The sequence below is a fragment of the Carcharhinus amblyrhynchos genome, chromosome 30, assembly GCF_965287045.1.
Source record: "Carcharhinus amblyrhynchos chromosome 30, sCarAmb.v2.hapA, whole genome shotgun sequence".
NCBI lineage: Eukaryota > Metazoa > Chordata > Chondrichthyes > Carcharhiniformes > Carcharhinidae > Carcharhinus > Carcharhinus amblyrhynchos.
In genome coordinates, this window is record NC_137353.1 from 10722802 (window position 1) to 10750205 (window position 27404).

A 27404-nucleotide genomic window follows, 5' to 3' on the forward strand; every position below is an offset into this window, starting at 1 on the left:
TGTCTAGTGTGTTACTCTGTGACGTCATTACAAGTAACAGAGTAGGCAACAGCCAGGACCAAAAATGGCTCTGCTCAAATCGTCACAGCTCTGTTTTAGGTTGTGGAGTCCTTCTAACTCAGCCTCCTCTGCTCCAGGGAAAACAAAGCCAGTCTATCCCGTCTTTCCTCGTAACTGAAACTTTCCACCCCAGGCAACAACCTGGAGAATCCCCTCTGCACCTTCTCAGGTGCAATCATACCCTTCCAATAGTGTAACAACCGGAACTGCTCACAGTATTCCATCTACGGCCTTAACCAATATTTTATAAAGTTGTACAAACTAGCTTCTTAAAGTGTTCTTAATGGAACCATAAAGTTAACACAACAGTTTAAAATCCACTGCGTGGAAAAAATATTCAATCCTAACCATATGAATATATATTCAACCAATTATTTAAAATCGTGGCATCACATTTTTAATCCCCAGTGGGACAAGATAGACTATTTGGAGAAAGATTGTCACCCATTTGATTAAATGTGTTACTTTTTCTGCCTATGATCTCTCTCCAGTTTCAAAATGCATGTGCAGTATTCATGGAATAATAGTCATAGGGTGATAGAGCACAGAAACAGGCCCTTCGGCCCACCATGTCTATGCCAACCACCAAATACCAATCTATGCTAATCCCATTTACCAGCGCCTAGTCCATTACCTATGATGCATTGGTGATTTAAATGCTCATCCAGATGTTTTTTAAATACTGTGAGAATACCTGCCTCCTCCCCCCTCTCGAGCAGCAAGTCCCATATTTCCACTACTCTCTGGGTGGAAGCCTTCCCTCTGATTCCATCCAAACCACTCACTCCTCACCTTAAACCTACGTCCACTGGTTTTAGACACCTCTGCCATGGGGAAAAGATTCTTACGATCGACCCTATCTGAGCTTCTCAGTATTTTGTATACCCCTATCAGATAACCCCCCAGCCTCCTCTGCACCAGGGCAAACAACCTCAGCCTGCCCAGTCTCTCCTCATCGCTGAAACCTTCCAGCCCAGGCAACATTCGAGTGAATTCCGCTCTGCACCTACTAAATTGTGTCCTTCCAATAGTGTGGCCATCAGAACTGCACACAATATTCCATCTGTGGCCTAACCAATGTTTTATAAAGTTCTGCTAACTAGTTTCTATGAGTTTCATTGTGACTCTGAGGAGGAACATACAACGTACTGATGTCACTGTATATGTCTGTGGTGGCATAATTTCTTCTTTGATATAATGCCGCGGGATCTTTTACGTCCAACTGAGGGTGGGGGGGGGAGAGGGTCTCAGTTTAAAGTTAAAGTAAAGCTTATTTATTAGTCACAAACATTAACACTGCAATGAAGTTACTGTGAAATTCCCTTAGTCACCACAGTCCTGTTTGGGTCAACGCACCTAACCGGCAAGTTTTTCAGAATGTGGAAGGAAACCAGAACACCTGGAGGAAACCCACGCAGATATGGGGAGAATGTGTAAACTCCACACAGACAGTGACCCAAGCCGGGAATGGAACCCAGGTCCCTGGCATTGCGAAGCAGCAGTGCCACCATGCCACCCCTTAATGTTTAATATCTAGGCTGGAATTTTCTAGCCATTCACGCTGGCGGGATTCTCCAGTGCCATTGCAGTGAACCGAGATTTGGCTGAGCTTCAAATTCTCCGTCCTTGCTTGCAGGCCGGTGGGGTGTGAATGGGTAGAAAGTTCCAGCCCTTCTTTGAAATACAACAGCTCCAACAGTGCAGCACTCTTTCAGTAAGGCACTGGAGTCAACCTAGACCTTTTTCTCTCTCCCCGATCCCAATTCTCTGGAGCAAGGTTTGAACTCACAACCTTCTGCCTTCAAGGTGAGAGTAGCAATCGGCTGAGCCTCAGCCACATTCGCAAGAGGAAATGAGAAAATCGAGAGTCAGTGGGTTAATGCCCAATTTTCAAACAACTGAAATGATGCAAAGATTGAAAGTTTCTGCTGTCCATTAAGGATACTTTCACATTTCGACTATTGTTTCTCACACGAGTGGAATGAAGGCAACAGTTGATAAAATGCCAAAAGAGTACAAAGGTAGAATCATAGAGGTTTACAGCATGGAAACAGGCTCTTTGGCCCAACTTGTCCATGCTGCCCTTTTTTTAACCCCAATTGTAGTCCCAATTGCCCACATTTGGCCCATATTCCTCTATATCCATCTTACCCATGTGACTGCCTAAACGCTTTTTAAAAGGCAAAACTGTACCTGTCTCTACTAATACCTCTGGCAGCTTGTTCCAGACACTCACCACCCTCTGTGTGAAACGATTGCCCCTCCGGACCCTTTTGTATCTCTCCCCTTCTCAGCTTAAACCTCTGCTCTCTAGTTTTAGACTCCCCTATCTTTGGGAAAAGATATTGAATACTTTATGCGCCAGGGTTTCAGAGTGATGACATTTCCTCAAAACACTTGGATATTGCAAAAAGGTTGAGAAATTTGAAATGTAATTTCAAAGTTCCCCACCAGAGTAGCTAAACACTTTATTCCTCTTTGGAATAGTTGCAACAATTGATGGGAATCATCCCCCCGTTCTCTCCCCCTCCTCCGCCCCCTCCACATGTATTGGCACATCCAATAAACTGCTGACTTCAACCAGTCATCAACAGGGGTGACGTCAAGGCCTTTGCTAACTTCCTGCAAAGGATCATGACCTCAACCAATGACTGTCCTGAGAGTTCATCTCGGGAGTGTCGCAATCCTCTTCCGATAAGCAAAGGAAAAAGGAAACTCTGCATTTATATAACGCCTTTCACAATAACAGAACATCTTAAGGTGCTTTCGAGCTAATGAGTTGTAGGCAAATCAGCGGTCAATTTGCAAGCTGCAAGATCCCACCAACAACATTATGATGACGAACAGGCAATTTGTTCATTTTGAGGGTGTGGGTTGAAGGATAAACATTGACTATATGGAGAAGTCACCTTCTTCAGGTGGCACCATGGGATTTGACACCACCCTGTCTTCCTCACTCCAGAATTCTTACTGAAGTGTTGACAGTTATGGATGACCCTCTAAGATACATCTTGTAGAATAAACCTTGCTTGTTTTTTGTTCCAAAACCACCTCTGAGTCAGAAGGTCATGGGTTCGAGGTGCTATCTCCAGCAAATGGCGATGGCTTATTAGTCTTGTGGGATAATTCTCACTTTGGATCTTGTAATTCGCGAATGAACTCATTTTCATTCGAGTTCAAATCCTGAATGAACTCTTTGTTTAGAGACGGCACAGTGGCACCATGGTTAGTACTGTTGCATCATGGTGCCAGGGACCCAGGTTCAATTCCAGCCTCGGGTGACTGTCTGTGTGGAGTTTGCACATTCTCCCCGTGTCTGCTTGGGTTTCCTCCGGGTCCTCAGATTTCCTCCCACTGTCCAAAGAGGTGCAGGTTAGGTTGATTGGCCATGCTAAATTGACACTTAGTGCGAGGGGGATTAGAGGGTAAATACATGGGGTTATGGAGGATAGGGCCTGTGTGGGCTCGTGTCGGTGCAGGCTCGGTAGGCCAAATGGCCTTCTTCTGCATTGTAGGGATTCTATGATTCTGCGAACATGATCCAGGCTGAGGATCCAGTGTGGCTCTGAGGGCAACGGCACTGTGGAATTGAGGCATTAAACCCAGACACTATTTGTCCATTCTGGTGGGTGGAACAGATGCCAAGGAATTGTGTCAAAGAGCATTGGGCTCTTCCTGATGTCTGAGGTTATTGTTATCCCTGCACTAAGTCAGATGATCTTGTCCTTAACTCATTGCAGTTTATGAAACCGTGCTATGAGCGATTTGGATGCTTTGTATATATCACATTTATTAAAACAGTGACTACACTTCAGAAGTATTTAATTGGCTGTTAAGTTCTTTCGAACATTAGGGGGGCATGAAAGAATGCAAGCCTTTCTTTTAGCCCGTCTGAGTTTGACATGAAGTCACGTGATGTCACATGACGTGGGCAGCACGGTAGCGCAGTGATTAGCACTGCTGCTTCACAACTCCAGAGACCTGTGTTTGATTCCCGGCTTGGATCACTGTCTGTGTGGAGTTTGCACATTGTCCCCATGTCTGCGTGGGTTTCTTCCGAGTGCTCCGGTTTCTTCCCACAGTCTAAAAATGTGCAGATTAGGTTGATTGGCCATGCTAAAATTGCCCCTTAGTGACCTGAGATGCATAGGTTTGAGGGATTAGTGGGTAAATATATTGGGATGGGACCTGGATGGGATTGTGGTCAGTGCAGACTCAATGGGCCAAATGGCCTCTTTCTGCACTATAGGGTTTCTATGACCCTATTAGCCACAGGACGTTTGCTCAGCTGAGCACTGGTCTGAGTACATGTACTCAGTTATTGCTTCGCGGATTCTACAGGAAACTGAAGACGTAGGGGAACTCGAGATTTACGCGGATAGGAAGCAGTGCAGTTTGCTAACTGTTCACTGTGAACCCCTTTGGGTTAGATGATAGCTGTAAATATTGACAAATTTGGACTGATCAATTGCCTGCCGGCTTTTTGACGGAGAAAGAAATGAGGGAAAGAAATTTAGTTGTTTAAAAAGATATTTTATCTGCTTATCGCTTTGGACTTCCTGATTCTCTTCAGTTGCACTGAGCGTGAAGCAAGATGTTTTATGTGGAGGATTTACGATGTGTACGAGTTAACATGCCAACCCAGTGAGTGGGCTTAGACTTTCGCTCCTTCAAGCACAGGTGGTTTCCGGGATGGGTTGCCTGCTTGATACCCCTCGGTGTTGCAGGGCAGCCAAAGAGCAAGAACATGAGGACTTGGTACAAATACCAAACACCAGGTATGTACCGGGACTACACCATTGATCAACCACTAACCATGGTGTGACCTTGGAATTGTGCTTTATTCAGAAATGAGTAGAACATTTTGAGTGGTCCAGCTATTAAAACCTCGTGTTCCAATTGTTCTTATTGAGAAAGTGGAAATAAGTTTCAAACCAGGAGTAAGCATGGTTCAGTGACTATAAACTCTAATGTTTTAGGCTGGAGCATATTGTATAACAGGGTTCATCATTGGTTTAATTGTATCATCTTGTCAAGTACAGGCAGAGCTAGGAAGTGTCGTGTTTGACCCCTAGTGAATGCCAAGCCAACTGACTTCAACCAGACGAATGTGCAACAATGGCCTTCATTATCCCAGGGATGCCAAGGGAATGAATAAAATTAACCAGGGTTCCTACTCCTGATCACTGTTTGATGAGCCCTTCGAGAAAGTGTATGCTTTGTGGATGGAAGAATAGGATTAGGATTGACTTTGATGCCGTATTACCTACTCACCTGCATAGGAAGAATTTCTACTTAAGGGAAACTTCAGAGTTACATAGCAATTTTGTCAAATGAACAGTGTAAGTGTCTCATAAAGTCCCTACATGCAGAAGGGCCCATTCGGCCCATCAGACAAAGCATGTTATGCAGGCCCTCCCCTAAATCATTCTCTTAACCATGCACATTTATTCTGCCAATCCCCCTAACCTACATATCTTGGGACTCTAAGGGGCAATTTGACATGGCTAATCCCCTTAACCTACACATCTTGACATTCTATGGAGTAACTTAACATGGCTAATCCTCCTAATGTACACATCTTGGGATTCAATGGGGCAATTTAGCATGGCCAATCAACCTAAATTGCTCATTTTTGAAGTACCCAGAGGAAACCCACACAGACACAGGGAGAACTTGCAAACTCTACATGACCCAAAGCTGGAATCGAACCCCGGTGCCTGGCACTTCAAGGCAACACTGCTAACCACTGTGTCACCATGCTGCCCAGAAGGTGAGATTTTCCAATGTGATGGGAAAATCTTGGAATTGACAATGTGAACTTGTTATATTGCTTTCCATCTTCCTGGAACAAGCAGCTTAACCCCAGCCTATCTTTCGGGGTCAGGCTCACTTGCAAGCGGATGGTGTTGCCCAGTGATACTTCACTGCCAGTGAGCCAGTTGCCTCAGGTGGCAAGGTAGGAAGAGATGGCAGTGCCTGTCAAAGCCAACAGTGGCTGGCAGAAGAAAGGAAGTTTTTAAGTCCCTCGGGTTGTGATGGTGACCCTTTCTATCTGCGACCATCCCTTCCCCCTGCCACTCCCTGCCCTAGCCAGCCCCCCCTTCCCCCTCCCACAATCACCAGCCCCACCTCCCTGAGCAGAACCAGATGCCAAAAATATTCTGGCATATTTGGTGCCAACATAAGTAATGCAACCTGGACTCCTTCCCCAACAGAAGAACCAGGAAATGGTGCCAGAGACCAGAAGGTCAATGGACCATTGGCCACTGACAGGAAATCCAGTCAGAGCTTTAACAATGGGAGGTGGGGTGGGGAATGGGGGTGTGGTCATCTCAGTGCTTTAATGAGGTTCAGGGGTCCATATTCCCAAGAGGCACTGACACCCAGAAACTGAAGAGGGTCACTCGAGATCTGCTGGCGAGATAATAATTGTTTTGAAATCTGGCAGACATGGGGAGAATGTGAAAGAGTTTCAGGTCCCCTGTACAGAAGGAGGGCACATGTGAAAAGGAAGACAGCTGAGGTTTTAAGTGGAGAATCAGTGCAAGAGGTGAACCTCTTTGTACAAACAACAGAAATTGAGTGGGGAGGGGGTAGAGAGGAGCAACGTACAGAAAGAAAGATGGCAAATTCATTTGCGAAAAAGGTACTCTGGTGAGCGTAATAACCTATCATTGAATCATTGAATCCCACAGTGCAGTAGGAGGCCATTTGGCCCATCAAGCCCGCACTGACAGCAATGCCACCAGGCCGTATCCCCGTAACTCCACATATTTACCCTGCTCATCCCCCTGACGCTAAGTGGCTATTTACAATGGCCAATCAACCTAACCCGCACATCTTTGGACTGTGGGAGGAAACCGGAGCACCCGGAGGAAACTCATGCAGACACAGGGAGAACCTGCAGACTCCGAGGCCAGAGTCTAACCTGGGTCCCTGGCGCTGTGAGGCAAAAGTGCTGACCTATGAATAGATGAAATACCCTTTGACTGGCTTCAGTAGTATTGAAGGGTCTCACCTAAAATGTTACCCTGACCCATCCCCATCAAATACTGATACGTCCACTGTGTATTTCTGCATTTGGCTATTAATTTAACATCTTTCTGTACGTTATTTCCTATTATCACATAATAAGAAACACATCTGATGGGATCATGAACATGCCAAAACCAAGCTAACTGATCATTGACGTTCATGCTGCCTGTATAATCTCTCTGCTTGCAAGCTTATTGCCACATTAGCCCAAGCAGCAGCAGTGACCACTTCCTGGCCTGGATGTGATTCACTGTTTGTATCAGTAAATACAGTAAAAAGTCTGACAACACCAGGTTTTAGTCCAACCGATTTATTTGATAATAGTGAGTCTATTATCAAATAAATCAGTTGGACTAAAACCTGGTGTTGTCAGACTTTTTACTGTATTTACGCCAGTCCAAAGCCGGCATACCCACATCATGTATCAGTAAATAGCAGACAGTGACCCATTTATTGTCTGAGAGACCTGACTTGAGTAGCAATTATTTGCCACCATTTCCTGCATCACCCCTGCACACGACCATCCACACTTGCTCCCGTTCCGACATCTCAAATTCTCATCCTGGTGTTCAAATCCCTCCGTGGCCTCACCCCCTCCCAGCCCCCCTTCATGTCATTGTAACCTCCTTCAGCCCTCCAACACTACACTCCTTCACTTCTCGCCTCTAGCCCATCACCAATTCCCATCACTTCACTACTGATCGCAATAAGAAGTCTCCAGGTTAAAGTCCAACTGGTTTATTTGGAATCGCAGGCTTTTGGAGCGCTGCTCTTTCATCAGGTGAGTGGCCAGTCAACCTGATGAAGGAGCAGTGCTCCAAAAGCTTGTGATTCCAATTAAACCTGTTGGACTTTAACCTGATATTGTGAGACTTCTTATTGTGCTCACCCCAGTCCAACACCAGCATCCCCACAACATGTAAGCCAGACCAGGTAAGGACGGTAGATTTCCTTCCCTAAAGGACATTAATGAACCAGATGGATTTTTCCAACAATTGAAAATGGTTTCATGGTCATCAGCAGATTCTTCATTCCAGATATTTTGCAATAATGTATGATATTCATTAAAGAATGCTACTTCCTTTCCTTCTTCTTGTTCCTTGATTTCTGTCTTTATTTTCTTTAGTTCCTTTAGTGCACTGATTCTCGCTGATGTAAAAGTCAGTATCGCTGCACTGTAGTCTCTATAACCAGTTTGTGAAAAAGGTATAAATCAGTCCTGCTGTTGAGAACTTCCCCCTTTCCTGTGGGCAAGTGGTGGCCAGTGGGTTAGGCTGAGATCTTAAACTCAATAATTGGGAGCCAGAATCTATCTGGTCAACCCTATGTCCGATGTTTTTGGACCAATAGCAGATAATCCCAATTTGACAAACTGTGGGGTGCAGAATGTGGAATGAGCTTTACAGCAGCTGTACCAGGTTCTATAACAGCACTAAGGTGGGAATGCTACCCTGGGGGTCTGAATAAGTTAATAGACGATGTTGGTCTGACACTATCACAGCAATTGTGTTGAATGATTGCCTCATAGATATTGAGGATAAACCACCATTTATCCTCAATATCTTATTTTGGATCTCCCTGTTGTAACTTTTGTCCCACCCCACTCACAAACACCATTTTATTCTTGGATATGCTTCCATTAGCCATCTCTGGTTACTCCTGCCTGTGAGTCCAGGCTGCATTTTCAGGCTATTTGGCTGTGATTAGAATCACGTCTGACCCTCATGTCTGCCTTCAATCTGCATCCATTTACACACTCACTCAACAGCAGACAATCAGAAGCCAGAAATGGGGATTAATCTTTTTAATCTAAACATCAGCTCTTTTCTCTCCTTTATAGATGCCAAAACTGCTGAGATTTTCCAGCGTTTTCTCTTTTGGTTTCAGATTCGAACATCCACAGTAATTTGCTTTTATATCGGGGTTAATCATTATCTGATCCTCTCTGAGGTAAATTGTATCCCACCCCCACTGCTTACCACTCCACCCTGCCCCAACACCCCCCCCCCCCCCCCCCACCTTTGCTGGAGACTACTGGTATAAAAGCTGTAACTTTTTGGTTCCTCTTTGCTGAAATTTGAACTATTATCATCAATTGAGCCATTGAGGGAACCTCCAGTACCACACTCAAAACATCCACCAGTTTGAATTCACTTTCTGCAATAGTTTTTTTTGTTCATTTAAGAGGTGTGGACTTCACTGGCAGGGCCTGGTGCAACTGCTGTAAAGCTCATTCCACATTCTGCACTCCCTGTAGTTTGTGAAATTGGGATTATCTGCTACCAGTCTAACAACATAGGGCATGGTAGTGACCAGATAGATTCTGGCTCCCAATTATTGAGTTTAAAATCACAGCCTAACCCATCCCTAATTGTCCTTGGGAAGGTGGTGGTAAACTGCCTTCTTGAGCCGCTGCAGTCCATGTGGGTAACTAATGTGCCCATAGTGCCATTACGGAGGGAGTTCCAGGATTTTGACCCCGTGACAATATATTTCCAAGTTAGAATGGGAGTAGCTCGAAGGGGAGCTTCCAGTGGTGGTTTTCCCATGTATCTGCTGCTCTTATCCCTCTAAATGGCAGTCGTCATGAGCTTGGAAGATGCAGTTTAAGAAGGCTTGGTGAGTTATTACAGTGCATCTTGTAGATGGTACATACTGCTGCTACTCTGCATTTGTGGTGGAGAGATTGAATATTTGTGGATGGGGTGCCAATCCTACTTGGTGTCAGGCTTGTTGAATGTTGTTGGATCTGTACTCATTCAGGCAAGGGGAGAATATTCCCTCACACTGCTGACATCTGACTTGTCGATGGTGGACAGGCTTTGAGGATTCAGGAGGTGAGTCTCTCAGTGTGGGATTCCCAGCCTCTGATCTGCTCTTGTAACCACAATATTTATGTGGTTCATAGGACTTCGAAAAACTACAGCACAAACAGGCCCTTTGGCCCACAAGTTGCACCGATGATACCCATTCTGACTAGGCTTACCTATAACCCTCAATTCTATTAAGTCCCATGTACTCACCCAGAAGTCTCTTGAAATACCTTATCGAATTTGCCTCCACCACCACCGACAGCAGCCGATTCCACTCACCCATCACCCTCTGAGTGAAAAACTTACCCCTGATATCTCCACTGTACCTACTCCCCAGCACCTTAAACCTGTGTCCTCTCGTAGCGACCATTCCAGCTCTTGGAAAAAGCCTCTGAGAATCCACCCGATCTACACCTCTCAACATCTTATACACTTCTATCAGGTCACCTCTCATCCTTCGTCTCTCTAAGGAGAAGAGACGGAGCTCCTTCAACCTATCCTCATAAGGCATGCTCCCCAATCCAGGCAACATCCTTGTAAATCTCTCTGCACTCTTTCAATAGCTTCCATATCCTTCCTGTGATGAGGCGACCAGAACTGAGGGGTGATGATTAAATGCTCTCTTGTTGGAGATGGTGCTTGCCTGGCACTTGTGTGACATGAATGTTATTTGCCACTTGTCAGCCCAAGCCTGATATTGTCCAGGTCTTGCTGTCTTTGAACTTGGATTGTTTCAGTAAATGGTGCTGAACATTGCGCAACCATCAGCGAATATCCTCACTTCTGACCTCATGATGAAAGGAAGGTTATTGATGCAGTTGAGAATGGTTGGGCCTAAGACACCACCCTGAGGAACTCCTGCAGTAATGTCCTGGAGCTGAGATAACAACACAATCATTGTCCTCTGGGCTAGGCATGGTTCCAACCAGGGAAGAGCTTCCCCCCGATTCCAGAGACTCCAGCATTGCTGGGCTCCTTAATGCCACACTCAGTTCTATGTGACCTCATCAATGGAGTTCAGCTCTTTTATTCATGTTTGACCCAAGGCCGTAATGAGGTCAGGAGCTGAGTGACCCTGGTGGAACTGAGCATCAGTGATTAGGTTCTTGCTAAGAAAGTGTTGCTTGAAAGTGCTGTTAATGAATCTTTCCACCTCTTTGTAGTTGATAGGGGATATTTGTGGAGCTCTGTCCTCCAATGAGTTGTTTAATTATCCACCATTATTCACAGCTGGATGTGGCAGGACTGATCCAGTGGTTGTGGAATCACATAGCCCTGTCTATTGCTTGCCCATGTTTGACCTGATGCAGTGGGAATTCGTGGTGTCCAGGGTTGATGTTGAGAACCCCCTCCCGACTCTATACCACTGTGCTCCCACCTCTGCTGGACCTGTCCTGCTGGTAGGACAGGACAACCCTGGGTTGATGATGTGGGATATCCGGGACATTATCTATAAGTTATGATTCATTCAGAATGACTATGCCAGGCTGTTGCCTGACTGGTCTGTGAGACAGCTCTCCCAATTTTGGCACAAGATATGAATGAGGAGGACTTTGAAGGATCGACAGGTCTGAGTTTGCTATTGTTGTCTCTGGTGCTCAGACAATGCTGGGGGGTTTGCCCAGGTTCATTCTTTTGAGACCTTTTAGAAGTTTGAAACAACTGCATGTTAGGCCATTTGTTTTGCCATTTGTTAGACCATTTCAGAGGTCATTAATGGTGGCACAGTGGTTAGCACTGCTGCCTCACAGGGATCTGAGTTTGATTCCCAGTTTGAGTCATTATCTGTGCAGTCTACATGTTCTCCCCTTGTCTGTGTGGGTTTCCTTCAGGTGCTCCAGTAGACCTGGGGGTGCAAGTGCACAAGTCTTTGAAGGTGGCAGTGCAAGTGGAGAGTGTGGTGAAGAAAGTCTATGGTATGTTAGCCTTCATAGGAAGGGGTATAGATTATAAGAGCTGGAGTCTAATGTTGCAGTTGTACAGAACGTTGGTTAGGCCGCATTTAGAGTACTGCGTCCAGTTCTGGTCGCCTTACTACCGGAAGGACGTGGAGACTCTGGAGAGAGTGCAGAGGAGGTTTACCAGGATGTTGCCTGGTATGGAAGGACTGGGGTATGAGGAAAGATTGAAGAAATTGGGGCTCTTTTCCCTTGAAAGACGCCGACTGAGGGGGGATCTAATAGAGGTATATAAGATTATGAAGGGTATAGATAGAGTAAACAGAGGTAAGCTATTTCCTATGATAGAGACACATAGGACAAGGGGCCATGGACTTAAGGTGAGGGGGGAGAGGTACAACTCAGATATTAGAGGGAGGTTTTTCACACAGAGGGTAGTGGGGGTATGGAATGCTCTGCCAAGTAAGGTGGTGGAGGCAAACACACTAGAGTCATTTAAGAGTAACTTAGACAGGCACATGAGTGGGTTGGAGATGGGTGGATATAGGAGATTGTTTTAAATAAAGGTCATTAGCATTGGGGTGTCCCTGGTAAGGTAAATGGATATGGTACAATAATAATGTTTTTGTTTTCCTTTTCATTCACAGGTTTTAAGTCCGTCCGCCTTGTGTCCAACGAGGGGCATACACGCGATGGGTCGTACTGGGGCTGCTCTTGGTTGTTTGAGATTGGCCTAGTGCTTCATGTCATTAGCGTGTGCCTAAACCGGACCAGATACTGGGCAAGACGACAGCTCAGTGACTATCGCTGATTGCTGTGCAGACACATGGATTTGGGCCGGTGTCTGTGGGAGTTTGCGCATTCTCCCCGTGCTTGCGTGGGTTTTCTCCAGGTGCTCTGGTTTCCTCCCACACCCCAAAGATGTGCTGTTAGGCTGATTGGCAGTAATAAATTGTCCCTAAATCAGTTTCCCTCAATCTGGATGGCCATAAAACATTAGACAAGGGTCGTGGGTGGAGAGGGGGACTGGTGGTATTGAGATGGCGGCGCGGGCTCATTGGGCTGAAGGGCCTGTGTTCCCGGGCTGTTTTTGTTCTTTGTTCTTTGTTCCTCCCACAGCCCAAAGATGTGCTGGTTAGGTATATTGGCCATGCTAAATTCTCCCTCAGTGTCCCCAAACAGGTGCCGGTGTGTGGCATCTAGGGGATTTACACAGTAACTTCATTGCAGTATTAATGTAAGCCTACTAGTGACCAATAAATAAACTTTAACTTTATCTTAAACACATCGCTCTGTGTCTTGAGTCACACGTAGGTCAGACTGGGTAGCAGATTTCTTTCACTTTAGCAGATGAGTGAACCACATGGGTTTTTACATCAATCGACAATGGTTCCCTGGTCATATAAAATTCTTACAGGGTTAGACAGGATAGATTCAGAAAGAACGTTCCCAATGGTGGGGGAGTCCAGAACTAGGGGTCATAGTTTGAGGATAAGGAGAAAACCTTTTAGAATTGAGATGAGAAGTTTCTTCACCCACAGAGTGGTAAATATGTGGAATTCATGACCACAGAATGTAGTTGAGGCCAAAATGTTGTCTGATTTTAAGAGATTAGATATAGCTCTTAGTGCTAACAGATTCAAGGGATATGGGAGGAAGGGGAGATCAGGATTTTGAATTTGCTGATCAGCCATGATCAAGGTGAGTGCTGGAGCAAACTCAAAGGGCCAAATGGCCTACTCCTGCTTCTAGTTTCTATATTTCTATGTATCATTAGACTTCTAATTGAAGATCTTTTTTATTGAATTCAAGTTTCACCATGTCATGGTGGGATTTGTACCTGGGTCCCTAGATCACTACCCTGGGTCTCTGGAATATCAATTCAGTGATAATACCATGGTGTCTCTGGTAGAATATCAGATCTTTCTTGAAATTCATCATTCCCTGGTCGGCACGTCAAGGGCAGTCACATTCCTCTGCTGACACAAGATGACAGCAAAGTTAAGAAGGTTTTAAGAGAAAAGATTGACACCACTTATGTCAGTCAGTAAGTTGGAGGCTTTGCAGGACTTACAGCAAACAGAATCTACTTATTCAGCAAGCAGCAAATACAGTCGACTTAAAGAGGTTCTACAAACTACAACAAGCAGAACCCATGACCCAAAACTCTCCTGAGAGTTTTCTTATGAAATGCAGTGAGGATAGTTACATAATAGAAATTACCTCTGTAAAGTCACTCCCAGTCATGTATTGATTGAAGAAGGATTTAGCCAGTCATTTCCATTCTGGCTGGGACTTGACGTGTCTCTATGTGCAGCCTGGAAGAAAAGAAAAGAGTATTTTCTGGCTGGTTAAATGCTTAAAGAGTCAGCCTTTTCAGAAAAAGACTGCTTCCAAAACCACACAAAGATACAACAATGCAAAGCTGTGAGTCACATCAGACACAGCAGGATCATTTTCATACAGCTGAACAGATGGCACAGCACAGTGGCATAGTGGTTAGCACTGCTGCCTCACAGCTCCAAGACCTGGGTTCAATTCCTGGCTCGGGTCACTGTCTGTTTGGAATCTGCATGTCCTCCCCATATCTGTGTGGGATTCCGCCGGTTTCCTCCCACAGTCCAAAGATGTGCGGGTTAGATTGATTGGACATGCTAAATTGTCCCTTAGTGTTCTGGATTGCTTAGGTTAAAGGGAGTAGCAGGGTAAATACGTGGGGTTATGGCAATAGGGCCTGGGTGGCGTTGTGGTCGCTGTAGGCTCGATGGGCCAAATGGCCTCCTTCTGCACTGTAGGAATTCTATGATCGCAATATATAGAGTTGAGTGTTAGTTTAGCTCAGTTGGCTGGATGGCTGGTTAGTGATGCAGAGTGATGCCAACAACATGGGTTCAATTCCTGTACTGGCTGAGATTATTCATGAAAGCCCCACCTTCTCAACCTTGGCTGAAAGGTAGTGATTCTCAGGTTCAATCTCAACTGGTCCCCTTCGCTCCCCCCACCCCTTACAAAGGGGATAGCAGCCTGTGGCCATCAGGGACTATCGTGACTTTTAGTACATAAACTCATATGAAGATGTAATGCTGTCCAAGTTTCTGACTGAACAAAAATGGCTCGAATTTCTAGCAGTCGCTTCTGCAAAAAGTGAGGGTAAAGTGATACAAGGCTAGTGGCTCCTGGATCATTTCAAAGCCAGCTACACCCATGCTGCTCTGCGTATGGTGTAGAAGGAGGTCATTCAGCCCATCATCATTCATATCATTTTGGCAAACGTGACTTTGGCAAAACGTTTCTTGCCTTGAAGGCATTTCTGTTTGAAAGGCGACCTGTTTGGAATCAGAAGAAGGGTGTGAGAAAATGAGAGCTCAATTTGATAACAGTTTGGCAAGATGTAATTCCCGAGGTTTTACTCCAGGAAGCTTTGTCTTATTTTTACGAAGAATATGTCTTGTGCAATTTTGAATCTTCTGATTCCTTTTCTTTCCTAGGAGACACTCTGCACCTGCTCAGAATGGAGGGGAAGCCGCCACACCCCAGGAGTTGGACAAGTTGATAGGGTCGGTGGAGGTGAGCATTCATTAGGTTTCACCTCATGACTCTGATGTTATCTACTATCTCTGCCTGTGAGGGACAACAGCGCAGTTTAAAAAAAAAATCATTTATGTGAGGTGGGCTGGACCAGCATTTACTACCCAGAAAGTGGCCATCCACCCATCAAAATTCAAATCATTTTGGTAAATATGACTTTGAGAAAACATATTCTGCCCAGAAGGCATTTCTAACCCATCCCTCATTGCCCTTGAGAAAATGGTGGTGAGCTGCCCTCTTGAACAACTGCGGCCCATGTGTGTAGATACATTGCCTGTGCTGTTGGAGAGGGAATTCCAGGATTTTGACCCAGTCACAGTGAGGTAACGGTGATATATTTCTCAGTCAGGATGGTGAGTGACCTGGGAAGGATCCTCCAGATGGTGGTGTTCCCAGGTATCTGCTGCCCTTTGACCTTCCAGATGGCAGCATTCTTAGGATTGGAAGGCACTGACTGAGGAGCCTTTCAAAACCAGTTTAAAGCCCAACAGGTTTATTTGAAATCATGAGCTTTCGGAGCACTGCTCCTTCATTAGGTGATTCACCTGATGGAGGAGCAGTGCTCCAAAAGCCTGTGATTCCAAATAAACCTGTTGGACTTTAACCTGGTGTTGTGAGACTTCTTATTGTGCCCTCTCCTGTCCAATGCTGGCATCTCCACATCATGAGGCGCCTTTGTAAGTTTGTGATGCCTTGTTCAAATCAAGGCATAGGGTCTGCTATCAATACATGCTTCATTTTATCCACATAGTGTTTGGAATACAAGCGTGAGTGTGCGTGTCTGGCCGGTGATTAAGTTACAAATACAGGGTACTCTAACTATTCAATCAGCACTAGATTTAGCTCAATGCTTTTGTTCCGTTTTTGTGGCATGGACATTGTAATTAATTGGCTGCACTCTTTCCTTTGAGGTAGGTTCTGTGTCCTAAGCAGCGGAGACGTCTGTGTGTAGCTCCTCCTACACTTTGTGGGACAATACATTGTCAGGGAGGCCATCTTTTTGAGTCAAATATCAAGCTGAGGTTCTTTAATGTAGATGTAAGAGGTCCTAAAAGGGAATTCCGAGAAAAGTTCTCCAGTTTCAAGAGTGACATTCTTCCATGTTTGCCATAAAGAAAAGTTATTGGCCGTTCGTCTCATATGTTGTTTGTGATACAGTTATGTGCAGTTTTGCTGAGGAAAGATGTCCTTCTATCGAGGGAGTACAGCAAAAGTTCACCAGGCTGTTTCCTGGGATGGCAGGTCTGTCATCTGAGGACAGACTAAGTCAGTTAGGATTATATCCACTGGAGCTGAGAAGAGTGAGAGGGGATCTCATAGAAACTTATAAAATTCTAACAGGGCTAGACAGGATAGATTCAGAAAGGATGGTGGGGGAATCCAGAACTAGGGGTCGTAGGGAAATTTCTTCACCCAGAGGGTGGTGAATTCATTACCACAGAATGTAGCTGAGGCCAAAATGTTGTCTGATTTCAAGAAGAAATTAGATATAACTCTTGGGGATCAAAGGGGAGTAAGGGGCGAGGGATCAGGATATTGAATTAGATGATCAGCCATGATCAAAATGAATGATAGAGGAGGCTCGAAGGCCAAATGGCCTACTCCTGCTTCTAGTTTCTATGTATCGTACTTTGGTAATTGCCTTTTAACAGCAACAGTCACTGCTTGTCAAGTAGGTAATTAATTGGTTGGAACACCCATTCCTTGAGGAGACCTCCCAAATTCACATTTACTGCTGTTGATGTCAGCTTTGTTCAGTTGGCCACACTCTTTTTTTGCATCAATAGGCCATGGGTTCAAGACCAATTCCCAATAAGGAGTCCACCATAAGGAGAATGCTCGGGACAATCTGAGTGACGTGCCCCATGACATCAACAAAATCATGTCACCGAATAGATGGCTGCAACCGGTAGTGAGAGGTTTGAGAAAAACCACTTTGATGACACTTGTATTGGATTGTATTAGATTTGTGTGGATTTTAACCTCAGAATGGTGCACTGAGATACCTGTACAGTCATGGACATGTCTACATCACACACCATAGAGTCATTGAGGTTTACAACATGGAAACAGGCTCTTCAGCCCAACTTTTCCATGCTGCCCAGTTTTACCAGTAAGTTAGTCCCAATTGCCCGCATTTGGCCTATATCCCTCTATACCCATCTCATCCATGTAACTGTCTAAATGTTTTTTAAGAGACAAAATTGTACCCGCCTCTACTACTGTCTCTGGCAGTTTGTTTCAGACAGTCAACACCCTCTGTATGAAATAATTGCCTCTTTGGGACCTTTTTCTATCTCCTTCCCTCTCACCTTAAACCTATGCCTTCTAGTTTTAGATTCCCCCACGTTTGGGAACAGATGTTGACTATCTACCTTATCTATGCCCCTCGTTATTTTATGGACCTCTATAAGATCACTCCTAAACCTCCTACGCTCCAGGGAAGAAAGTCCCAGTCTATGCAGCTTCACCTTATAACTCAAACAAGTTAAAGTAACTGCACAAATGGTTCAACCCATTTAATTAGTTGATCCTTTCAATCTGTTTGTCTTTCAGAACCAATCTTGTGAAAATACCCATTTGTCAGGGGAACGTCTGGAAGAATTGTCTAAGGTAAGATATTTGAAAAATGTGTTGATTCACTTCTTTTACTTACTTCATACATGATTGCCATGAATATAAAGCAAACTTAGAAGTTCTTTTTGTTAGGGTTCTGGACCAGAACCTCAAGGTACATTATGAAGTCAGACTAGACCCCAACAAATTTTCTATTTTGGCATAAATGTGAGAAAACCCCTTCGTTCTAGGAGTAATTCCACTGGCAAGTTAGGAATCCTTTATTAAAACAAGCTTTATTCATAACACAATTTAAGTATAACTTTTAACAAAATGAAGCAAGCTTAACTATTAAACCATTGAACAATCTTTAAACATGCAAAGAAACAACTATAATTTCTAACCTATCATGATTTCAGTTCCAAATAAGCAACATTCTTCCTGAGACTTAAAATCCACTTTAAATATAGTTAGCAATCACAAATATAATTGCTACAATGAGTGTAGAACATCTTGAAGCTTTCCGAAGACTGCAAAACTCTGCTAACTTTAACCAGAATAGCTGAACTCCAACTCCTTTCCCTGCCAAAGCTTTTTCTTTCTGCTACAGATCCAGTACTGCACAGAAGCCACAATCTCACATGTCCCTGTCAATCACTCTAATCTGAAATCCCATAAGAACTTAAGCAATCAAAAATTAATTAACTCTACTTAACATAACCATTTACAAGGTTGAAATGAATAATTATACTGTTCACCCAGCACCTGAGCTGTATTCCTTCCTGACATATTGACATTCTCCTAGTCCTTTTCATGCTTCAAGAGAATGTTTTAAAGTTCAGCTTTTTCCTACAGGTAGTCAGTATGTCTGGAAGGAATATAGCTCAGATGCCAGGAGAGCACAATACATACTTATTTCATCCTTTCAAATGGTTATGTTAAATAGAGTATACATCTCATTTGCAGTTTTGCATCACACTCGTCTGAGTTGACGGCCCACCCTGAAAGAATAGGTACTAAATTGGCCTTTGTAATGAAATTTGAAGGTTCTAGGTTAGATCACATCTCCAACAGCACAGGGCTTCCTTCCATGGTGAGGACAGTCCGGGGGCTGAGAAATTTTGACAAATACCCACTCGGGAATAATTTTGTTGTGTTGGTTCTCGGAAAGGCAAGAGAAGTAACCCTCCTTTGTAATGTTCATCAGCTCAAATGTTTTGAGCCGGCAATTGTACCTCAAGGACCAAACTGGGAGAGACTAAGGGTGGAACTTTTCCGACAAGTGGGGCAAAAAATGTTTGGAACTTTTACAGGATGCAGGGGATCATCATGTGACATTGCACTGCATTCTGTCATTGTGTACTCCATTCAACTATCATTAATTCCAGAGATAAAGTGCCCAATAACGCGCTTTTCAGCAATCTTCATGGCCATTGTATAAAAGAGGAAGTAGCAGTGCTGGTACAAAGTATGACAGGAAATAGCAAGCAATTGGTGATTTTCAGGCTAGAGGAAGGGATGTAGTAATGGTTGCCCAAGGGTTGGTATGTAAAACATTGCTATCTTCACCGTCATTAATGACCTAGACTCTGTGGGGGGTGCAGGGTACAATTTCAGCATTTCAGATGAAGGATTATAACTGTAAGGAGGATTCAGACTTCAGGAGGAAATAGGCTGGCAGATAACATTTGTTACAGGAAGTGTGAAGAGATAGGCGAAGACGGGCAGCACGGTAGCACAGTGGTTAGCACTGCTGCCTCATAGCACTAAGGATCCGGGTTCAATTCCAGCCTCAGGTCACTGCCTGTGTGGAGTTTGAGTGGTCCCCCTGTGTCTACTTTCCCCCAGTTTCCTCCCACAGTCCAAAGATGTGCAGTTAGGTTAATTGGCCATGCTAAATTGACCCTTAGTGTCAGAGGGATTAGCAGGGTAAATATATGCAGTTAGCGGGATAAGGCCTAGGTAAGATTGTGGTCGGTGCAGTCTCGATGGGCCGAATGGCCCCCTCCTGCACTGTAGGAATTCTATGATTCTAAGGGACATTTTGAGAGAAAGAATGGGGAGAGGCAATACAAAATAAAAGATACAATTTGTCAGCATGGCAGCATGATGACATAGATGTTAGCATTGCTGCCTCATAGTGTCAGTGACCCAAGTACGATTCCTGGCTTGTCTGCACATTCTCCACGTGTCTGCGTGGGTTTCCTCCGGGTGCTCTCTTTTCCTCCCACAGTCCGAAAGACGTGCTGGTTAGGTGCATTGGCCATGCTAAATTCTCCCTCAATGTACCTGAACAGGTGCCGGAGTGAGGCGATTAGGGGATTTTCACAGTAACTTCATTGCAGTGTTAATGTAAGCCTACTTGTGACACGAACAAACAAACTAAATTTTGCACTGATGGGTAATTGCTGTGCAAACCTTAACCTTTGGCATGTGAACATCTCTCCCCTCTCCCCTCCCCCCACCCCACACCATCGACACTCTGCAGCTAGGAGGTTACGGACCACTATCTCCATGTGTGACTCAGTGCCAAATGCTGATTGATAATTGCTCCTGTGAAGCTCCTTGGGAAATTTTACAGCGTTCAAGAGACTATATCAAAGCAGGTGTGTTGCTGATGTGGTTTGCGAGCCAGTGTCGAGCGTCTAAACATCTGCTGCTGAATTGTTCCTTCAACCTAACGGTTTCACTGGGGCCTGCTGAACTGACTTCATGGTTTTGCCCTCATGAATTATGGGACATCATTTAATATGCAGCAACATTGTTCTGTGAGTGGCACTGTCTTAAAAAAAGGTCAAAGAAAGTGTCAGGTTTTGAGCCTTTTGCAGGCAGTTCCCTCACAGTTCATTGTGGCTTCCTGTGTGGGTAAAGGTGGGAATTGAAAGTGTGTCCTTGTTGCTTTCCTGCGCTCCCTGGTGGCCAGTGGTGGAAGTTACCAGTAGCTTGCCAGGCACCCTCTCACCCTGTGTCCCTCGGGGCTGTGAAGGAGTGAACCATAGCTTTGGGGTTTTGCTGGACAAGTGATTTAGAAGCATGGATTAAAGGACACAGGTTCAAATCCCATCACCAGCATTTGGGGTATTTAAATTCAATAATCTAATTAACCTGAGATTAAAATCCCAGTTTGACCATGAAACTGGCCATGTAACCATGTCATTGTAGCCCTTCCCTAATATCTCCCCAGAGAAGGAAGCCTAACATATGTGACTCCAGACCTACAGCACTGGAATGCCACTATGTGGGTGGGATTTTATGCCTCAGTCGGGCGCATTCTAAAATTCCCATCGAGGTCAACAGCAATTTCCTGCTGTCGGACCCTCGCTTGTTCCGATTCCGTGGTGGCCAAAGTGGTAGAGTTCTGGCCGTTGTATCAAGCCACGATCTGGCATGCCCGCCTCTGCTCGGGCTGCAGTGTTTCAAGCTGGCTACACTACCACCTTCTCAAGGGCAATGTCCACAATACAAAAACCAAATATATAGGAACGGAGGGGAATTTCTTCATCAATTCTGTGCAGAACAAGATGAAGAATTTTAGGATGAACACCATTTTGGGAAGCAAGATTCAAAGTCAAGCGCTCCCAGGTCAGGCAATGCAGCCAGAGTGCAGAGTGCAACTCTTTCTACTTTGCCTCAACTCTCCCTGTGCAACACATCTTCCATTTCCACACTGGCCTCCCTGTGGTTTTTCTCACTGCCGTTGCCAGCTTAGTGACAATTACTGGTAACAAGATAGAATCATAGAATCACCATGGTGCAGAGGAGGCCATTTGGCCCATCGAGTCAGCAGGGACCCTCCGACAGAAAATCTTGACCAGGTCCACATTCCCCCACTACCCTATCCCCGTTACCTCAATAATCTCCCTAATGTCTGTGTCCTGGGACATCAAGAGGCAATTTAGCATGGCCCATTCACCTAACCGGCACATCTTGGGATTCTAAAGGGCAATTTAGCACGGCCAATCTACCTAACCTGCACATCTTTGGACAGTGGGAGGAAACCGGAGCGCTCAGAGGAAACACAGGGAGAGCGTGAAAACTGCACATAGGTAGCTACCCAAGGATGAATTGAACCTGGGTGCCTGGCGTTGTGAGGCAGCAGTGCTAACCATCTTCAATTCTGGCCTCACAAACAGCCCCAATTTTAATCACCAGTGGTAGTGTGCCTTAGCTACCAAGGCCCTAAATTCTGGAATTTTTTTCCCTAACAGCAACCCCCCAACACCCCCTCACTCCTCCTCTGAGACACTCAGTGGTCACCCACCCCACCCCAACTCCCAACACCCCCTCACTCCTCCTCTGAGACACTCAGTGGTCACCCACCCCACCCCAACTCCCAACACCCCCTCACTCCTCCTCTGAGACACTCAGTGGTCATTGGCAGTAATGCTGTTTGGCTGCTTCCTGACACTGAAATGGAATGAGACTGCCCCCTTTAGGCCATTTGCTGTCAAGTCATCAGACTGGCTCCTGACTTGAGATTCTGCCTGATGTAACACCACAGATGCGATGGCGTGAAGCAATAGTGCAGCAATGTTGTAGTTAGAGTGTGACTCATTCGCAGTCTGAAATATTGTATATAACAGTTTCTTATTGTGTGGCGCCGGGGGAAGGGGATAAACTCTTAACCCATTTTTTAAAAATTCATTCATGGGATGTGGGCAGTGCTGTCAAGACCAGCATTTGTTGTCCGTCCCTAATTGCCCTTGAAACTGAGTGGCTTCCTCAGCCACTGCAGAGACAACCACCTTTACTGTGTGTGTGGAGTCACATGTAGGGCAGGTAAAGAATTTCCTTCCTGAGGATTGAAGAGGTTTTATTATTGTTCACAATGAGAGCTGTCATAGTCACTGTTACTGAGATTAGTTTCAAAAATTCCAGATTAATTTAAATGCTGCGATGGGATTTGAACCCCTGTCCCCAGAGCATTAGCCTGGGCCTCCGGATTACATCACCACCACGTCACTGTTTCCGGGGGTAACTGTGCAACAACAACTTAGTACTGTAGAATGTCCTACAGCGCAGGAGTCCCACTGCGTCTGCACCAACTCTTCAAAAGAGCATCTTCCCCAGGCCCTATCCTGTCTCCCTGTGCATTTACCATGGCTAATCCACCTAATCTACACACCTTTAGACACTAAGGGACAATTTAATATCCATCTAATCTGCACACTTTTGAACACTAAGAAGCAATTTAGCATGGTCCATCTTCAGAATCTACACACCTTTAGATACTAAGGGGCAATTTAGCGTGGCCAATCCACCCAATCTACACAACTATGGACACGAAGGGGCAATTTAGTATGGCCAATCCACCTAACCCGCACATCTTTGGATTGTGGGAGGAAACCAGAGCACACGGAAGAAACCCATGCAGACACGGGGAGAATGTGCAGACTCCACACAGACAGTGACCCGTGGTCAGAGCTGAAGTGCTAACCACTGTGCCATCGTACTTCAGGAGAGGGAGAATCTAAAAATGACACGATCCCAAGGCAGAGAGTTCCAAATTGGAGGTGAGCGAGATGTGTTGAAAGTATTTTAATAGCATGGTGATTTAGAATTGTTGAGCTCAGCATTGAATGGACACCAAAGAAGCAAGTCTTATGAGGTGGGGGAAGGGGAATCAAAAGCTTACTCAAAGAAATGGGTTTTAAAGAAGGCAAAGCAATTGGAAAGCGGTGTGGTTTACACAAGAACTAGCAACTCGGAACAGAAGTAGACAAATTCAGCCATTTGAGCTTGCTCTGCCATCCAATCAGACCATGGCTGATCTCTCCCTGGTCTCAAATCCACCTCCCCACCTCTTCCCCATATCCCTTCATCCCATTGTTTAAATTAGAAATATATCTAGCTCCTCTTTGAAACCAGTCAATGAGTCAGGCTCCACTGTGCTATGGGCCAGCGAGTTCCACAAATTCACCCCTCTCTGTGAGAAGTAGTTCCCCATCACCTCAGTTTCAAACCTTGCAACCTATACCCGTGACCTCTTGTTCGAGATTGCCCCATAAGAGGAAACATTTGGCCTACATTTACTTTATCAATTCCTTTTAAAATTTTATATACCTCAACCAGATCCCCTCTCGTCCTTCTAAACTCCAGCGAGTACAAACTCAAACTCTTTAATCTCTCCTTATACGTCAACCCTTTCGTCCCCGGAATCAATGTAGCGGACCTCCTGTGAACTGTCTCCAACGCCACCACATCCTTTCTCAAATAAGCAGACCAGACCTTGGGCATGTGCTAGCTGTAGGACTCGGGACGGTTACAAAGTTATGGCAGGGTCTAGGCCAGCAAGTGTTTAAACACAAGCTTCATCAGTTTAAATTGGAGTTGTTAAGATATGCAACGTTTATTTGTTGACCACATTTCACACTTCAATGTGTGTAGGTAGAGTTGCTGTGGGGGAAGTCGCGCAGAGAACTGGAGAAGATTATCTACAGTGAGCCTATCATCAGCTGGGAAGGAGAAGACATTGGATCGCTCGGTGAAATCATCTGGTCCTCCTCAGTCATCTTCCACGAGCAGTACACGGAGGTAATTTATTTTTAAAGCAACCACTCCAGATTAAGACACGTTTAAATGATGACCTTGTTGGACTCCTTGCTCCTTTAATCTGGATCCTCCCTTTCTCCCACTCCTGCTGGAAAGGTTTAATGTAAAAGTTAGCGGGGCAGAGTTTGCTGCAGGCTCAGTGGTATTATCACTCGATTATCACTAGATTCACGAGCAGACTGGGAATGGAGAGATACAAACGAATGGTCTAGTTGGACCAATGAACGGCACAGGCTTGGAGGGCCGAAGGGCCTGTTTCCTGTGCTGTACTGTTCTTTGTTCTTTGCTCAGCATTGCCCTCCACTGGAATGTTTGAGACCTGCAAGGAGAGATTGGCCTAGATCCAAAAGCTAAATACTGTGGATGCTGGAATTCTGAAATATGCTGGATAAGCTCAGCGGGCGGGATTTTGCGGCCTTGCTCGGGCGAGACCAGAAATTCCCGCTCGAGGTCAATGGAGATTTCCATTGTCGGATCCTCGCCTGCTCCATTTCCATGGCTGGCGAGGTGGTAGAGTCCTGGCCATCAGATCTGGCAGCCTCCGTGAAGAGAGAAACAGAGTTAACATTTCAGGTTTAAATGATCCTTCTACAGAACAGGGCATGTCTTTTTCACATTAATTCGTGGGACATGGGTGGGACATGGCCCATCCCTTGCTGCCCTTGGACGATATCTAAAAGTTAACCACATTGCTGTGACTCTGGAGTCACAATTAGGTCAGACCAGAGTAAGGACGGCAGATTTCCTTCCCTAAAGGACATTAGTGAACCTGATGTGTTTTTTGACATTCGACAATGGTCATCGGTCAAGTCTTAATTCCAAATATTTTTTATTGAATTCAAATTCCACCATCTGCCATGGTGGGATTCGAACCCGGGCCTCCCAGAACATTAGCTGAATTTCTGGATTAATAATCTAGTGATAATACCACGAGGTCATTGCCTCCCCCAGCCTGGTCATTCAGGTCTGAAACATTCGGTGTGATCTTACTGGCTGTTCACACCATGCTCCTGCTGTAGTGAGGTTGGAGAATTTGGCAGCCAGAAAGATCTCCGTTCACCGCAGTGGGGTGGGAAATCCCACCAGCGTGAATGGACACAGCACTCCAGTCATTAACTCTGTTCCTCTCCACAGAGGCCTGCTAAGTCTGTCCAGCATTTCCTTGTACTCTTCTCAAACCTCATGACAGCCCAAAGTGCTTTAGCATTAATTAGATACATGTAACAAATATATAGAACCACTACCCATTCTCAGGTAGAAAATGCAGCAATCAATGTTCAGATACATCTAGGTTGCTCATGAGACTCGGCCAACCTGATACACTGCAGGAAAGGATGTCCCGAGGCATGGTACATCGGCGAGACCATGCAGACGATACAATGGATGAATGGACATTGCTTGACAATCACCAGGCAGGAGTGTTCCCTTTCTGTTGGGGAACACTTCAGCAGTCACGGGCATTCAGCTCCGATCTTCGGGTAAGCATTCTCCACGGCAGCCTTTAAGACACATGACAACGCAGAATCTCGCAGCAGAAACTGATAGCTAAGTTCCACAAACATGAAGATGGTCTTAACCGGGATCTTGGGCTCATGTCACACTACATGTAACCCCCACCATTTGGCCTGAGCTTGCAAAATCCTACTAGCTGTCCTGGCTTTAGACAATTCATACCTCTTTAACCTGTGCTTAACCCTCTCTGCACTCGCATTGCCTGTACCTGCGAAGACTCGCATTCTAACCATTATCTTGCAATTGAGTCTGTGTCTATACCTGCCCTGTTGTGAACACAACTTTCCATTCTCCTAATAAAGGGGCAGTGCTCCGAAAGCTCGTGCTACCAAATAATCCTGTTGGACCTTAACCTGGTGTGAAACTTCTTACAATGCCCACCCCAGTCCACTGCTGGCATCTCCACATCAATGTTCACACAGCAAGCTTCCACAAAGCCATTTGACAATGATCACCAATCTTCTTTGGGTGTCTGTTGAGGAATGAATGGCGCCCAGGATACTGAGGTTAGCTCCCCTGACCTTCTTGAAATAGCACCAAGGGAACTTGCTGGTGCAGACTCAATGGGCCAAATGGCCTCTTCTGCACTGTCGGGGCTCTTTGATTCAATGAACTTCTAGATCTGTCTGAGGGGGCAGTTCGGACTTCAGTTTGGCATCTCAGGTGAAGCACATGCAGAACCTCTGACAGTGCTGCACTCCCTTGGTGCTACAGGGAGATGTCGACCTAGATGTTGCTGTCATGTTGATTGAGTGTGTCTCCTCATCGAGCATTGTGGCTCAGAGGTTGCAGTGCTCCCTTTGATCCACTGCTGGTAAATATTCAAAGGAGCAGGTTTTCCATCAGTCGAGTTGTAACTAAAAAAAAACTAATTAGAGTCCATGGAGTTCAATTTGAACAAGCTGTTTATTGCTGTTGCTTTAATTAATGGAATGCCTTTGCTCATTGGCAGCAGGGGTTCAAGTCAGAGCAATCACTTTGATGGCAGCAAAACATTTTAGGAGCCAGCGATGGCTGGGAGATGAGAAGAGTGTCAGCGTGGAGGGAAGGGTGATTGGGATGGTCTTTGAGTTGCTGATGTTGGTCTCTTCGCAGGATCATGGTATCTCAGAATATTACAGTGCACAAGAGGCCCTTCAGCCCATCGAGTCTGCACCAAAGCATGAAATGTCCTGACCTGCCCAGCGAATCCCACTTGCCAGCACTTGGCCCATAGCCTTGAACATTGTAGAGTGTCTTGAGAGGGAGTGTTCTTACTCCTGTGCTGTTTGCCTTGTGTGTCCGGATGTTAGGTAAGATCCTTGTGTGTCAGACACTGGGAATGAAGAGATTCACGTGCTCCGAACTCTCAATGGAAATGTCCCCAGGATCCCATCTTGCAGCACGG

The 27404-nt window shown here is 45.3% G+C and overlaps 1 protein-coding gene across 1 annotated transcript in view; it reads left to right on the top strand.

Annotated features, from left to right (window-relative positions):
• Window positions 1-4752: 4752 nt before the first annotated feature.
• LOC145360020 (putative pleckstrin homology domain-containing family N member 1) overlaps window positions 4753-27404 on the top strand; it is a 51457-nt gene continuing 28805 nt past the window's right edge. Inside the window, exons 1-4 of the mRNA XM_080214920.1 lie at window positions 4753-4838; window positions 15298-15376; window positions 17954-18010; window positions 24341-24487. Of these exons, the coding sequence (XP_080071046.1) occupies window positions 4753-4838; window positions 15298-15376; window positions 17954-18010; window positions 24341-24487 (369 nt within the window). The remainder of the gene's footprint in view (window positions 4839-15297; window positions 15377-17953; window positions 18011-24340; window positions 24488-27404) is intronic.